Source organism: Neoarius graeffei, chromosome 3, assembly GCF_027579695.1.
Source record: "Neoarius graeffei isolate fNeoGra1 chromosome 3, fNeoGra1.pri, whole genome shotgun sequence".
Lineage (NCBI taxonomy): Eukaryota > Metazoa > Chordata > Actinopteri > Siluriformes > Ariidae > Neoarius > Neoarius graeffei.
Genome location: NC_083571.1, coordinates 92,894,105 through 92,910,698, shown reverse-complemented (window position 1 = coordinate 92,910,698; position 16,594 = coordinate 92,894,105). Strand labels below are relative to the sequence as shown.

At 40.2% G+C, this 16,594-nt stretch overlaps 1 protein-coding gene across 1 annotated transcript in view; it reads right to left on the bottom strand.

Annotated features, from left to right (window-relative positions):
• Positions 1–16,594, bottom strand: part of mtmr9 (myotubularin related protein 9) — a 70,224-nt gene that overhangs the window by 39,773 nt on the left and 13,857 nt on the right. Inside the window, exons 4-8 of the mRNA XM_060917650.1 lie at positions 14,265–14,390; positions 13,996–14,169; positions 13,701–13,918; positions 7,867–8,028; positions 3,336–3,477 (exon numbers count right to left, since the gene is read on the bottom strand). Of these exons, the coding sequence (XP_060773633.1) occupies positions 3,336–3,477; positions 7,867–8,028; positions 13,701–13,918; positions 13,996–14,169; positions 14,265–14,390 (822 nt within the window). The remainder of the gene's footprint in view (positions 1–3,335; positions 3,478–7,866; positions 8,029–13,700; positions 13,919–13,995; positions 14,170–14,264; positions 14,391–16,594) is intronic.

Here is a 16,594-nt window from a genome sequence, read left to right as displayed (position 1 = left end):
AGGAACTGTCTGGGAGAAAGCGTCCTTCTGCTAGGGAAGTCCTTAGTGTGTTCTTTTATCTCCACAAGATACCATAATACCGAAGGGTTTAGAAAAATCACAGACAAGTAATAGCTATTGTTACTTTGAACACAGGAAGTTATATTACTGTATTGTTTGTATTAATATGAAACAGTTAATAAGCCACATTATTTTATATTGTGTCTTGAGTGAAAATGTAATGGCTTTGTGGCACCTCTAAACATTGAACAATCTTAACCAAATTTCGCACAATAACTTCTTTTAGGCAATGTAAAAAAAAAAAGGTAAGGTGGTCGTAACAAAATCCTAAAAAAAAAAATTTGGGGACCACCCTAGTGTACACATGCTCACTGATGCAATTATCCAATCCAGCAATGGCATAGCAGTAGTGTACTGCATAAAATCATGCAGCTGTATCAACAGGTAGGATTCAGTTAATGTTCACAGTGAACACCAGAATGAGATAAAAAAAAAAAAAGTGCTCCGAGCGCCTTTGGCCATGGTTTGATTATTTCAGAAACTGCTGATCTCCTGCTCAGTCTAGAAAGTTTTACCCAGGATGGTGCAGGTGGAAATCCCTTTATTTGATGAACAAGATTTAAAGAATGGCCAGACTTGAAAGGCAGCACTAACTAAAATAAGCACTCTTTTCAAGCATGGTCAGCAAAAAAAAAAAAAAAGCATCTCAAATGTACATCATGTCAAACCTCGAGGCTGATGGACTACAATAACAGAAGAGCACATCGGGTTTTACTCCTGTCAGCCAATAACAGGATTCTGAGGCGACAGTGGGCACAAGCGAAAAACTGAACAGCTGAAGGCTGGACAAACTCCTGGTCCCCTGCCTTTTTTCCAATCTTTAAAGGGGAACTGAAGTCATTTTTAACTTTGTTTTATAGATAGTTTTCACTGACGTCACAGCATTCCGGGGAACGCCCTCCAGCCGCCATCTTGTGGTGCAAACAAAACGGACCATCGCCATTACCGGCTACATTATCTTGGACGAATTTATGAAGTTATATAGTCAGTTTTCTAAAATAAAGATCAATGTCGGCAAAATCAAGCAAACAGAAGTATATAGATACATTAGACGACATCTCACGACAACGGTATGCAGCCAAACTGGCCTTGATTGGGGGAATTGACCCCTCCGAAGTGGACAAAGATGCATTTTCAAGTGACTATGCAGGGCTGCCAAAGCCTGAAACTGCCAAAGCCTGCTCCAAAGCCTGAAACTGACTTCATCAAACTTTAAAGGCTGTCTGATATATACAACTTTATATATTCACAGCGCGCCTTTTGTCGGATGCCGCCTTTTTCACGGCTGAATCGCGCAGATCCAATTTTTTTTTTAGGGGGGGCGTTGGAGTGTCTGATTATAATTTCAAAGTAAATTCTGTATTAAAATTACTAAATAAGCAAATCCGTTACAGTCCATGAAACAGGAAGTATAAGGATGAGAAAAAAACAGTTTAAATCGCAAAGCTGCGCACATTTGCGCAGTCCTGCACACCGCTCGGGCTGCGCAAATGTGCGCAGCTTTGCGATTTAAACTGTTTTTTTCTCATCCTTATACTTCCTGTTTCATGGACTGTAACGGATTTGCTTATTTAGTAATTTTAATACAGAATTTACTTTGAAATTATAATCAGACACTCCAACGCCCCCCCCTAAAAAAAAAATCGGGTCTGCGCGATTCAGGCGGCATCCGCCAAAAGGCGCGCTGTTTGCATCCCAAACACAAATCAAATCATACAGAATAGATCTAAAATGTTTTTCAAAAATGACCCTTGCGTGAGTGAAGTGACAAGTTTCAAATAGAAACGTGACAAACGAGCGATATTAAGTGTACATTACAATGTAAACGTACACTCAGCGGTTCCAGTTAGGCATTCTCCAGAGATTGTTCACATGATGTTTTGGTTTCCAAAAACAAACTTAAACACAATTGATTGTTTATTTAAACAACTTGCCACTTATAAAATGATCGGAGCAGACTTTGCTGTGTTTGGAAGGCTGATAATCCTTGCGGTTGATTCTCGCAAGCCATAGATTTCTCCTTTGTATGCTGAGTTTCTTTGTTTGCTCACCTTCGTGCTCCCGTACAGTGGGAATTCCATAAAAGCTCCGCTTGACTTCATCATCTGACCTATTACTCCAGCCGTGAATACAACAGGTGTGCACCATTGCTAGCTTTAAATAGCCTGCTTAGGTTCTTTTGAAGACTTTGTACTCGCGCGTTACAATGTGTGCTCAGTCACCCATACGGTAAGCTTGACCCGCAAGATGGCCGCCACTAGGGAATCCCCGACTCTGTGACGTCATGTGAAAACTATCTATTGCTTAATTAACGTTATTCAATTAGGTTTTCGGTTTTATTAACCTTATACTGTGACTCGTATTGGGGTATTATATTACACTTATCGGCCTTTTCGGTTTTTAGCCGTGTTGAATGTAGTTTGTTTGGTCCATGGCAGGCGTCGTTTATCCGCGCGATCTTCACGAGACTAGTGCGAGACTTCAAACGTGAAGCCTCAGCGCTGCCATTTTGGAAACTGTTTACACAGCAGCCAGATCGCCATATCATTCCAATTTAGATTAATTTTGAGATTTTCCAGCTTCATCAGTGATGGACATTATTCCATACGACTTCGAACCAATGTGGAGTAGAGAAGAGTTGGAAAAACGACAGGATAAGGACTAGTCCGTCACGCTGGTATTTACGTCATTACTGTTGCACAATTAAAATGTGTCAGATCAGGCAGCTGGTGAGGTTTCAAAATAATAAATACATGCATGTATTTTTGTGATCAATACATATTATACTGAGCGCATTTCCCACATAATCCTCGGTAAGGTTTCGGACAGCACTACAAAATGGCGTCCTCACTATATAGTGCCCTATATAGTGAGTAGGGAGCGATTTCGGACACAGGGAAAACTTCCGGCTTGATTATGTCAGCATTCGAAAGAGGGCGCGCGCGTCTTTTGATAACGTTGGCAGATGTTAGCCACTTTGATTTCCGCTGTACGTTTTACTTCCGTCCTACGATGTCTCGCACAGGTCTCAACGAATCTGGTTTATGACCATCGCTTTGACATATGGACTGATATATTCCATAGCATATTTCAAACACTCATAACTTGCTATAGCAGTGACAAAATAGCAGTCATAAATGCGTTCCTACATTTTATAAAATGAGATAAATAGAATTTTGAGAATAAAAAATTTGCCTTCAGTTCTCCTTTAAAGCCCCAGGGTTCCTTAGGTAACCATAAAACCCTAACCAAGTGTCCCCAGCAGTGTCTCTCACCTGCAGCCACTCGCGCTCCATGAGGGCCTGGAAGCCATGGATTGTCCTGCAGCCTGGATCCAAGATGATCTGAGCTAAAGAAGTGACCTGCAGTGTGGAGTCCGTTCCCTCTGTCCCATGGACTAGCACTGACGCACCCTCTCTGAAGTCACACATCCGTGAGAACAAACAGAAGTCAATAAATGCTATATTATTGTATTTGTCATTGTAAGGGCACATGGTCAGCGAAAACCTCTCAGGTGTGAGCCAAATTTTATTTTCTGCCTGTAGCATAATTTTACTTTTTTCTTTTTCAAACTTTTGCACACACACACATATATATATATATATATATATATATATATATATATATATATATATATATATATATTAGTGCTGTCAAAAATGTTGCATTATTATCGCGTTAACTTGACTCAATTTTAACGGCGATAATTTTTTTATTGCGAGATGAACGCTCTGTGATATGATGTAGGTTTTTCATAAGCTTTTGAAACTGCCAGGAACTTGGAACAGAACAGAGACTTTGCTTAGAAAAACGATAGCAGCTAGACTGCAATGCCACGCCCCGCACAGCCAGAGTCCTCTGCCCTCCCCCCAAAGAACCAGTGCGGGCAGCTCGTGCTGCCGCGCCTCGGGACGAAGGCTTAGGTTTCGTTTTCCCATCGGCGGCTCCAGCCCGACTTTGCAGTGGCTGTGACAAGACGTGTTATACGGAGCTGTAGTAACTCGTCCCCTCACTTTTAATTACCCGAGCGCACGCCTTAACGCAAAGCGTGCGCACGGGTTATAACTCGTGCGCGCGCATTAATATCTCGTGCACACGCCTTATAAGTCGTTCCCACGCTTTGTTATTTTTTTATTCACCATGTCCCCTCTACGGCTCCGTAGTGTTATGCTCTGCAATAAAAAAAAAAAAAAAACATTGGTACAAAGCAAGCCCATTCACTTTTTTATGCTGATAAGAGAATTACAATGGTTTTTCATGTGAAAAAAATGTGCGATTAAATTGCGATTAATCGCGAGTTAACTATGACAGTCGCGACATTAATCGCGATTAAATATTTTAATCGCTTGACAGCACTAATATATATATATATATATATATATACACACACACACACATATATACATACATATATGTATATACACACACACACACACACACACAGAGTACTGTGCAAAAGTCTTAGATGCCCAATCTTTTTTATACAAGCTTTATTATAGATTTCTATTTTATGACTTCTACATGATCGAGTCAGTACAAAAACATTCCAAATGTTAATTTTCCAGCACAAAATTAAATCTTACAGAAAAAAAAAGTTTGTATCTGAGCTGCATATTACACAAGAGAGCACTTTTCAGATTAAAAAAAAAAAAACATAATGAAGGCTACTGGGTTTAGGTGTAAAATGAAGAAGTGAGTGTGACAGTCAAAGTGTCCAGAAGAACTGTGGCTGGTTCTGTAAGATGCTCAGTAAAACCTACAGCTCATTTCCTTATCAAACTGCACTCACTGGACCTGAGACTAATTTTTTTTTTTTTAAAGCAAAGGGTAGTCTCACACAAAATACTGACTTTCTTTCATTTATTCTGGCTTACTGCTGTTTATAGTATTTTTTTTTTTTTTAAATGTTGAAACATTTCATTAAGCCATTTTTGGTCTACAGCATTTTTTTTACATGTGCCTAAGACTTCTGCACAGTACTCTGTGTGAGAATATATATTTTCCCTTCAATGGCATGGAAATGTAATAGACTACTATTTTATGATTCATAAACAATTATACTTTAACCCTGCCTTGGCTGTCTTTCTGCAAAGACCATATTGTAAAAAAGATCTTGCTATACAAGTGTGATTTCTTCACACAGTGAATGTCTCGATAGATAGATAGATAGATAGATAGATAGATAGATAGATAGATAGATAGATAGATAGATAGATAGATAGATAGATAGACAGACAGACAGACAGACAGACAGACAGACAGACAGGATGTCTTGAAATGGACATAATCCTAATCAATTCGGTTTGTAAACTCATTTCATTTTTGGGGTAAATCAAGAGTTCTTTATAGAATTATAATAGAAAATGACAAAATTTCACCAGTTCGAGTGTTTCCATTCAGCCAAACATAGGATGTCATAGATAACATGCACTGAAAGATCCTACAATATCAGAAAGTAAGGGGCTGGAGTTCTTTAAAAAATAATAATAATAAATAAATAAATAAAATATATTTAATCTGCTGTTATCGCATTAATACTGTGATCACTTGCCACCATTTAATATTTGTACGTTCTCCTTATTGCTAACAATGAATTAAAAAAAAAACCCAGCAAATTCAGCATTTTATTTGTATAACGTTCTAACCTCTAGGTTATCTGAGGCTTGAGGTTAATGTGAATGTGCTCTCCAACCAAATTAATATAGTTAAAATCTCTATCATTTACAGTGGTGCTTGAAAGTTTGTGAACCCTTTAGAATTTTCTATATTTCTGCATAAATATGACCTAAAACATCATCAGGTTTTCACGCAAGTCCTAAAAGTAGATAAAGAGAACCCAGTTAAACAAATGAGACAAAAATATTATACTTGGTCATTTATTGATTGAGGAAAATGATCCAATATTACATATCTGTGAGTGGCAAAAGTATGTGAACCTCTAGGATTAGCAGTTAATTTGAAGGTGAAATTAGAGTCGGGTGTTTTTCAATCAATGGGATGACAATCAGGTGTGAGTGGGCACCCTGTTTTATTTAAAGAACAGGGATCTATCAAAGTCTGATCTTCACAACATGTTTGTGGAAGTGTATCATGGCACGAACAAAAGAGATTTCTGAACACATCAGAAAAAGCGTTGTTGATGCTCATCAGGCTAGAAAAGGTTACAAAACCATCTCTAAAGAGTTTGGACTCCACCAATCCACAGTCAGACAGATTGTGTACAAATGGAGGAAATTCAAGACCATTGTTACCCTCCCTAGGAGTGGTCGACCTACAAAGATCACTTCAAGAGCAAGGCGTGTAATAGTCAGCGAGGTCACAAAGGAACCCAGGGTAACTTCTAAGCAACTGAAGGCCTCTCTCACATTGGCTAATGTTAATGTTCATGAGGCCACCATCAGGAGAACACTGAACAACAATGGTGTGCATGGCAGGGTTGCAAGGAGAAAGCCACTGCTCTCCAAAAAGAACATTGCTGCTCATCTGCAGTTTGCTAAAGATCACGTGGACAAGCCAGAAGGCTATTGGAAAAATGTTTTGTGGATGGATGAGACCAAAATAGAACTTTTTGGTTTAAATGAGGAGCATTATGTTTGGAGAAAGGAAAACACTGCATTCCAACATAAGAACCTTATCCCATTGGTGAAACATGGCGGTGGCAGTATCATGGTTTGGGCCTGTTTTACTGCATCTGGGCCAGGACGGCTTGCCATCATTGATGGAACAATGAATTCTGAATTATACCAGCGAATTCTAAAGGAAGATGTCAGGGCATCTGTCCATGAACTGAATCTCAAGAGAAGGTGGGTCATGCAGCAAGACAACGACCCTAAGCACACAAGTCATTCTACCAAAGAATGGTTAAAGAAGAATAAAAAGTTAATGTTTTGGAATGGCCAAGTCAAAGTCCTGACCTTAATCCAATCGAAATGTTGTGGAAGGACCTGAAGCGAGCAGTTCATGTGAGAAAACCCACAAACATCCCAGAGTTGAAGCTGCTCTGTATGGAGGAATGGGCTAAAATTCCTCCAAGCCGGTGTGCAGGACTGATCAACAGTTACCGGAAACGTTTAGTTGCAGTTATTGCTGCACAAGGGGGTCACACCAGATACTGAAAACAAAGGTTCACATACTTTTGCCACTCACAGATATGTAATATTGGATCATTTTCCTCAATAAATAAATGACCAAGTATAATATTTTTGTCTCATTTGTTTAACTGGGTTCTCTTTATCTACTTTTAGGACTTGTGTGAAAATCTGATGATGTTTTAGGTCATATTTATGCAGAAATATAGAAAATTCTAAAGGGTTCACAAACTTGCAAGCACCACTGTCTCTTTGACGCCACAAATAATGTTCATATTTGCTGACAGAAATGTCATGCAGCAAGAATAGAAAAATATAGCAAGTAAAGTAACCAGGACCAGAAATGACTACATTTAAAGACATAGCAGCACAAAGCACATTAATGAGTTGTGTACTAACAGCAGCATGAGTCACAGCAGTTCAACTGTTCTATGAACTTAATGATGATTGCAGGCTAGACACTAGATAACCATTATTACTCGAACGGGCTTTGCAACAAGTGGAGCATGAAGCAAGGCAAACGCTCTTTAATTAGCTCAGAATGGAACCACCAGTGAGAAAACAGTAATTAACGGAGCTGTTAACTAGTTACGCACAGCTATCTTCTAGAATGATTTGGACGCTTAGAGAGCACATCTGCCCATGACCGAGAAAACAGAGATGAGACAGAGCACAGGGAATTAAACGCAGAGAGAGGACAACGCTGTCAAACGCTGACCTGTCAATGCACTGAGCAGCCAGGCACGCAGTGGTGAGGATCTCTTTAACATGGCCCTGCCAGTTGGAAGCCTCCAGTTTGCTTAGCCAGCGGTCCATGCTGTTCGAATGGTCGTTACACGCCTCCACCAGCTTGATCAGGCTCTCTTGTAGAATACTGGACCTATGAGAGATCATTTCACATGTTACAACAACGGCTACAGCATTCAGTACATGTTAATTTAGATCAACAGATCTAATGCAAGCTTAACAAGAAGACAGAGTCATCTATATCCCCGCCCTATATACCAACTATATACGGTACCAAGTTTCAAGATATTGTCACATTTTTCAAGTTCTGCTGCAGGAAACCAACCCTACCTCTTTACACTGACCTCAGCAGCCCATGGCATAAACCCACCGGACCTTTGGTCCAGGTGAGCTAAAAACATGGCCACGAGGTTTGCTTCGTTAAATATGGAAGATTTATGGCCCTTTTCCACTACCCTTTTTCAGCTCACTTCAGCTCGCTTCAGCTCACTTCAGCCCGACACGGCTCGCGTTTCGACTACCTCAGAACAGCACGACTCAGCTCGCTTCAGCCCTGCTCAGCCCCCAAAACTCGCACAGTTTTGGAGTAGGGCTGAAGCGAGCCAAACCGAGCCGAGTGGGGCTAGGGGCGTGAGCAGACACTCCCCTGTGCACTGATTGGTGAGGAGGAGTGTCCTCACATGCCCACACACGCCCCGCGAGCACGCTGGGATCTGTAAACACCATAAACCCGGAAGAAGAAGAATTACGAGAATTTCTGAAGCCTTATGCGCCTCGCCTCATCTATACGCTCTTGCCAGTATCTGTTGGCGTTGTCGGTGACAACAAGCCACAGCACCAAGACCAGCAACACTAACGACTCCATGTCCTCCATGTTTATTGTTTACTATCCGGGTCGTGAGACTACCGCTTAAAAGCTCACTGATGTCGCTGTTTGCGCCGCCTAACGACATCACGTGACGTCCACCCACTTTCGCTAACTCCACCCAATGTGTCCACCCACTTCCAGCCAGCACGGTTCAGCGCGGTTGTAGTCGAAATGCAACTCCAACAGCCCCACTCAGCTCGACTCAGCCCAACTCAGCACGGCACGGCTCAGCCCAACTCAGCCACGTTGGTAGTGGAAAAGCGGCATTAGAGAGAATTTTGGTTGCCAGGTCACTCCGTTGTGTGTAGTTGTCGATGGTGATTTTAAAAGTAACTAAGTAAATTACACACGGAAGTGAATACTTAAAGCTCATAGGCAACGGTTTTAATTTTATACACATTTGAAACTTTATATGTTAAAAAAAAAAAAACCCTCTGTAATTTTCTTCTGGTCCCAATAAGTACTGTTAATAAGTAATAATTAAAATAAATTAGTGCGGATCGTGGCGAATTTCTGTGCGGCTATTTTCGTGACCACTCGGCGCGTGACGTCATTTAAGCCAAACAAACCGCTTGAGTTGAGTCCACTTCCGTTTACTTACATTGCCGTTCGGCTTGAGTGCAGACGTGCGTTCCGGAATTTCCAAAGAAAAACCCCATGCCTTATTGTTGTGCAGTGAACTGTAACAACGGGACCGGTTCAGGAAGAAGTTTTTACCTTTTTCCGAGAGAGGAGAAGAGGCGGAGAGAGTGGATTGGCTTTTTCCAAAAAAGGAGAAGAGGCGGAGCGAGTGGATTGGCTTTTTCCGAAAAAGGAGATGAGGCGGAGCGAGAGGGTTGGCGTTTTCCGAAAAAGGAGACAAGGCGGAGCGAGTGGGTTGGCGTTTTCCGAAAGAGGAGAAGAGGCGGAGCGAGAGGGTTGGCGTTCAGCACCAAGACCAGCAACACTAACGGCTCCATGTCCTCCATGTTTATTGTTTACTATCCGGGTTGTGAGACTACCGCTTAAAAGCTCACTGATGTCACTGTTTGCGCCGCCAAACGACATCACCTGACGTCCACCCACTTTCGCTAACTCCACCCAATGTGTCCACCCACTTCCAGCCAGCACGGTTCAGCGCGGTTGTAGTCGAAATGCAACTCAAACAGCCCCGCTCAGCTCGACTCAGCCCAACTCAGCACGGCACGGCACGGCTCAGCCGCGTTGGTAGTGGAAAAGCGGCAATATATGGTTTCACCTCTCGATATTTAATTTGGAGAGTTCCTACTTCAAATTCGCTCTCGCTTTCAGACATTTTACACAACCTCTCCGTACACGTGTGCTCGGTTCCCAAGTAAACACAGAACTGCTCCCAGTCTGTTTGGCTTAAATGACGTCATGATGACGGTCCCCTGGCGGTGAAAGTGCGCACAAGTGAGATGTAACCAAACCTTCGGAAATTGGGCAAAACAGTATATTTTAACTGTTTTATTCAATTTTAGGGTGCAAATTAGACACAAGGAAGACTGAATTCACTTTTTGGGTCGTTCTTCTAGACAATAAAGTTGATATTCTACGTTTCGTCTCCGACCGTTGCCTATGACCTTTAAGTCTGAGTGAAAAATACTGTGGCTAGTGTGCATCAGGGTATCTGCACATTTTTCAAGTACAAATTTAAAGACTTTTAAGACCTTTTCAAGACCTCTAAATGGAAAAATTAAGACTCTACCATGGCAAAGAAAATGATAAATATGACAACTTAAAACTGTTTTCTGCAACAGTTTTTTTACTAACTTTAAGAAGAATGCACACAATTGGTGAACAACAGGGTGCATCAATGGCAACTGTTAGACATGCAAACAGCTGAAGCAAGCAAAGTCGTGTGTTTTGGGCCTGCAGAACTACTGTAGCTGCAAGGAGAAGACTGGTGTTTACTGGAGAAAACACCATGAATCATTTCAAAAACGAAAACAATAAACGGCAAGTAGAACCAGCTGAACAACCTTAGCCGGCATTATTTCAATCCCCAAAGATTATCTTTGATGATGTGTCATTTTGTGCCCGATGGCAAAATCAGTCTTTGTGTCGTACAGTATACAGCTGGCTGAGGAAGTTCTCGAGTATCTTCTTCGTTATAGCAGGTAACAGCATAAACCTGTTTATGCAGTCATACAATCATCAAAGCGTTACATTAAACACAGAAAAACAACTGTCACCTTTCATAACCATTATTATCAATATTAATCAATGTGTTGTAATAACTGTAAACTATCATCAGTGCAATTGTTATATCAGTGTTCATTATTCAAAAATAATCATTAATTATTATCTATAATCCATGAATAATTGTTTGTATTACTACTAATAATAATAATAACAATAATAATAACTACTTTTTAATAATAATTTAAAAATATTAACTCAATTTTATAACATTTTAATAATCACTACTTATTAGCTATATTAATAATTGAGTAGCAATTATAATTCAGTATTATTACTACTTAATTAATAAGCAGCGATTATCAAAATGTAATTTAATAATTAATAAGTAGTAATTATTATTATCAACTACTACTTAATTATAGTAATGATTAATAAGTAGTGATTATTAAAATGCTATAAAATTGAGTTATAAGATTAGTTAAAATTATTATTAAAAAAGTAGTAATTATTATTATTATTATTAGTAGTAGTAGTAGTAGTAGTAGTAGTGATACAAACAATTATTCATGGATTATAGATAATAATTTGTTTTTAATAGCGAACATTGATATAACAATTGTACTGATGATAATATTAACAACAAGTATTACTCGTAGTATTATTTATTATTAGTAGTAGTACAGTTATTTCATATCAATTTTCACTATTTAAAAAAATTATCTATAATCCATGAGTATTTGTTTGTATTCTACCAATTACTACTGTTTAATAATTATTTGTAATAATTTTAATAACTTAATTTTATAACATTTAATAATCCCTAGTACTTATTAATCACTAATTCATAAGTAGTAATGATTAATAATCAATAATAATTACTATTACTACTAATTATTATTAGTGGTTGTTAATATTATTCGTATTATTATATTAAAAACACTGCTGTAGACGATGGGTAATAAAACAAACTTTTTGTACAAATTATTTATATTGTACGATATTTAGAATTATTGTATTTTCTGGAGTTCTTTTTAATTGAGTTTTGAAATAAAGGTTGTTTATATATTTATATTAAACTTAGTACAATAAACAATGTTATGTAAAAAAAATGATGCTAATCATTATTATTAGTAGTAGTACTATTACGTCCTATAAGTCCCATTTTCCACCTGACTCTTGTGTGCATGCGTGAACCCCCCTGCGTTTCACTCCGGAGCGCTTGACCTCTAACACACGCGCGCGCCTCGTGTCCGTGAAAAACCAGTTTCCCAGTCCGCCATGTCCCCAGCGCTGCGTTACCGTCTTTAAACACATTTGTGCGATCCAGCGCTTTTTATCGCAAACGATTCTTCTCTTTATTTTGGGGGTATTTATCATCCCCCAACCACTTGTCATTAAACAGACATCTTCCCATAATTATCAACGCTTTCTACCGCCCACGTAAGCTACCTGCGTATCTCTCACTCTTCACAACCACCACACCACACTTCCTCCAGTAGCCTCCTAACGTTAGCTCTTGATCTACAGAATGCACAGAACCAATGCTGCCCCCAAAAGGTACGCTGGTCACTTTTAAAATTACGGTTAAAAAATACCCCAAACCGGATGGAGACATTTCACTTGTTCGGTCCATTATTAAATTTAATACCTCCCTTTCGAAAATTCCAGTCATTCCAAACAATTTAAAGGAACAGTCCACCGTACTTCCATAATGAAATATGCTCTTATCTGAATTGAGACGAGCTGCTCCGTACCGCTCCGAGCTTTGCGCGACCTCCCAGTCAGTCAGACGCAGTCAGACGCGCTGTCACTCCTGTTAGCAATGTAGCTAGGCTCAGTATGGCCAATGGTATTTTTTGGGGCTGTAGTTAGATGCGACCAAACTCTTCCGCGTTTTTCCTGTTTACATAGGTTTATATGACCAGTGACATGAAACAAGTTCAGTTACACAAATTGAAACGTAGCGATTTTCTATGCTATGGAAAGTCCGCACTATAATGACAGGCGTACTAACACCTTCTGCGTGCTTCGACAGCGCATTGATATCTGAGCTCCGTATCAATGCGCTGTCGAAGCGCGCAGAAGGTGTTAGTACGCCTGTCATTATAGTGCGGACTTTCCATAGCATAGAAAATCGCTAAGTTTCAATTTGTGTAACTGAACTTGTTTCATATCACTGGTCATATAAACCTATGTAAACAGGAAAAACGCGGAAGAGTTTGGTCGCATCTAACTACAGCCCCAAAAAATACCATTGGCCATACTGAGCCTAGCTACATTGCTAACAGGAGTGACAGCGTGTCTGACTGACTGGGAGGTCGCGCAAAGCTCGGAGAGGTACGGAGCAGCTCGTCTCAATTCAGATAAGAGCATATTTCATTATGGAAGTACGGTGGACTGTTCCTTTAAGACGTTTTAGGCCTTGAAAACCGAAAGTTGTATTTAAGACTTTTTAAGGACCCGCGGGAACCCTGTGCATGGAAGAAGAGTCTGGAGACAGAAATCCTAGTTGTGCTACTTGCTCTCGATAGCACTGGCTTGACTGCGCTAGCCTTGGCCTTTGTTAACCCTAATGCTGAATGCTATACCGGCTGGAAGGTGAGTATGCTGATATGAAGAGAGTGTGTATGTATAATAATAATAATAATAATAATAATAATAATAAATGTTGGCTAGCTTTTTTCATGGTATATCAGATATACTCATCTTCAACTCATTCAGTATCATGCTAGCTGAATGGAATATATCTGATATACCACTCAAAGCCACCCAATATTATTTAACGATATCACCTCTCAATAGCTTTGTGGATTCTCCTCCACTGTGGGTAATTTGCCTCCTGCTCAAACCCGCCTCCACGGGCCTTCGCCTGCTGGGCTACAGCAACAGTGCGCGTGTCGATGATGTAACCACGTTTCCCTGCACGCAGCGTAGCGTTGATCAATTTCTCGTCTTCCTTACAGCGGCGTCCATTTGTACCAATCAGAGGCTGTCCTGCTCGCATCATCACCTGAGGACACAAACACTAAGTACACGCCTAATCTTGATCCAACTATTATACAAGACTCCCCAAAGTGAACAGCTGACCATGCCGTTCTTCTTGTGGTAGTAGCTGAGCACCGGGAAGCGTCCGCCGTGACGAAAAGCAGCAGCTTTGCGCAGAGTGTCATCATCCATTTCCCTGGGTACAGCCACCAATGAAGGGTAGGAGGGGCAAACGTTGAAGTTTTTATTCACTTCACTAAGTCTCCACTCATCGGTCTGTCAAAGAACAAAATCAACAAAACACACTCAGTCAGCAGTTTATAACCTTCGGAAAACAGCAATAGTCATTGTGCACAAACGTGAGCCTATACCATCGATTCCAGATCTCTGAAAGCCTCTTCTGGTGAGAACAAGTGCCACCCATCATCAATGACCTCAAACATGGGCCGGTAGAAGAAAGGATACATCAGGGAGACGGAGTCGAGTGTGGACAATGCCTAAAGAAAAAAAGGTGGCGTTAGATCGCAGGTTCAGATTTTTCATACCACCTTTAACAGTTACATACCAGGCATGTCAACTTATTAAAATGAGCAATCCTGGTATAACGTGGCATTTTTACTGCAAAATACAATGTGCAATGACAATTACGTACGGAATAAATCACAACAGGCAGGCTGTCATAGGAAAATAATCGACAGTATGGTTAACAACCTATAGTCCATTAGTTTCCTCAAACAGAAATGCCCAAAAAATGTTTCATGCTTCTTATTTCCCCCTCCAATTTCCTTTTTTTTAATCCGTTCATAGGGTAGATTTAACATTCACATGCACAAAATATTTCAGTTTTTGCCCTTATTCTGAAAAAGACAATATTCCGAAGAAGCTGTTTACATGGCTAATGAAAACAAGATCAACTGTGAGCTACTGCTCACTTACGTATCACCCCCCCCCCCGGTTCTCGCTTATATCAGAATACAAGCAATCAAAGGAACAGGACACTTATTATGAATGTTGACTTCAACAAATAATTAACCCTGAAACAAGTAAGTAAAGAGCAGTGTCTCTCCCCAGGGATTTCAAATACAACCCCGATTCCAAAAAAGTTGGGACAAAAGTACAAACTGTAAATAAAAACGGAATGCAATCATTTACAAATCTCAAAAACTGATATTGTATTCACAATAGAACATAGGCAACATATTAAATGTCGAAAGTGAGACATTTTGAAATTTCATGACAGCAACACATCTCAAAAAAGTTGGGACAGGGGCAATAAGAGGCTGGAAAAATTAAAGGTACAAAAAAGGAACAGCTGGAGGACCAAATTGCAACTCATTAGGTCAATTGGCAATAGGTCATTAACATGACTGGGTATAAAAAGAGCATCTTGGAGTGGCAGCGGCTCTCAGAAGTAAAGATGGGAAGAGGATCACCAATCCCCCTAATTCTGCACCGACAAATAGTGGAGCAATATCAGAAAGGAGTTCGACAGTGTAAAATTGCAAAGAGTTTGAACGTATCATCATCTACAGTGCATAATATCATCAAAAGATTCAGAGAATCTGGAAGAATCCCTGTGCGTAAGGGTCAAGGCCGGAAAACCATACTGGGTGCCCGTGATCTTCGGGCCCTTAGACGGCACTGCATCACATACAGGCATGCTTCTGTATTGGAAATCACAAAATGGACTCAGGAACATTTCCAGAGAACATTATCTGTGAACACAATTCACCGTGCCATCCGCCGTTGCCAGCTAAAACTCGATAGTTCAAAGAAGAAGCCGTATCTAAACATGATCCAGAAGCGCAGACGTCTTCTCTGGGCCAAGGCTCATTTAAAATGGACTGTGGCAAAGTGGAAAACTGTTCTGTGGTCAGACGAATCAAAATTTGAAGTTCTTTATGGAAATCAGGGACGCCGTGTCATTCGGACTAAAGAGGAGAAGGACGACCCAAGTTGTTATCAGCGGTCAGTTCAGAAGCCTGCATCTCTGATGGTATGGGGTTGCATTAGTGCGTGTGGCATGGGCAGCTTACACATCTGGAAAGACACCATCAATGCTGAAAGGTATATCCAGGTTCTAGAGCAACATATGCTCCCATCCAGACGACGTCTCTTTCAGGGAAGACCTTGCATTTTCCAACATGACAATGCCAAACCACACACTGCATCAATTACAGCATCATAGCTGTGTAGAAGAAGGGTCCGGGTACTGAACTGGCCAGCCTGCAGTCCAGATCTTTCACCCATAGAAAACATTTGGCGCATCATAAAACGGAGATACGACAAAAAAGACCTAAGACAGTTGAGCAACTAGAATCCTACATTAGACAAGAATGGGTTAACATTCCTATCCCTAAACTTGAGCAACTTGTCTCCTCAGTCCCCAGACGTTTACAGACTGTTGTAAAGAGAAAAGGGGATGTCTCACAGTGGTAAACATGGCCTTGTCCCAACTTTTTTGAGATGTGTTGTTGTCATGAAATTTAAAATCACCTAATTTTTCTCTTTAAATGATACATTTCCTCAGTTTAAACATTTGATATGTCATCTATGTTCTATTCTGAATAAAATACGGAATTTTGAAACTTCCACATCATTGCATTCCGTTTTTATTTACAATTTGTACTTTGTCCCAACTTTTTTGGAATTGGGGTTGTAGCATCCTGGTAAACTGGCATTTTGAAATAGCGTTTTGCTT